Source organism: Plasmodium gaboni (assembly GCF_001602025.1).
Source record: "Plasmodium gaboni strain SY75 chromosome Unknown, whole genome shotgun sequence".
NCBI lineage: Eukaryota > Apicomplexa > Aconoidasida > Haemosporida > Plasmodiidae > Plasmodium > Plasmodium gaboni.
Window position 1 is genome coordinate 1 of NW_017385572.1, and position 384 is coordinate 384.

Below are 384 nucleotides of genomic sequence, written 5' to 3' on the forward strand. Positions count from 1 at the left end.
GACATATTTAAAATAGGAGAAAAATGGAAACCAGCTGATAACGGTGAAGTAGAAGATCAGCATAAGGAAGTATTATTTCCACCTAGAAGAAAAAATATGTGCACATCAAATTTAGAAAATCTAGACACTGGTAACATGGGACTTAGACTTCATACTTATGCTAGCCACTCATTATTAGCAGATGTATTACTTACAGCAAAAGAAGAGGCACAAAGCATAATAAAACAATATAAAAACCAAAATAACGACAAAATTGACCCAAAAGACAATGTTACTGTATGTACTGCCTTGAAATATAGCTTTGCAGATTTAGGAGATATTATCCGAGGTAGAGATCTATGGACTAAAAATGATGATATGGAAAAAATAGAAGATAGTTTGAAA

General features: G+C 32.0%; 1 protein-coding gene across 1 annotated transcript; it reads left to right on the top strand.

The window, feature by feature from the left end:
* On the top strand, positions 1-384 carry PGSY75_0042100 (putative EMP1-like protein; the record flags this gene model as incomplete). The annotated part of the gene is made up of 1 exon (XM_018783537.1): positions 1-384. A coding segment is annotated over one exon (384 nt), but the record flags the coding sequence as incomplete, so codon positions are not given.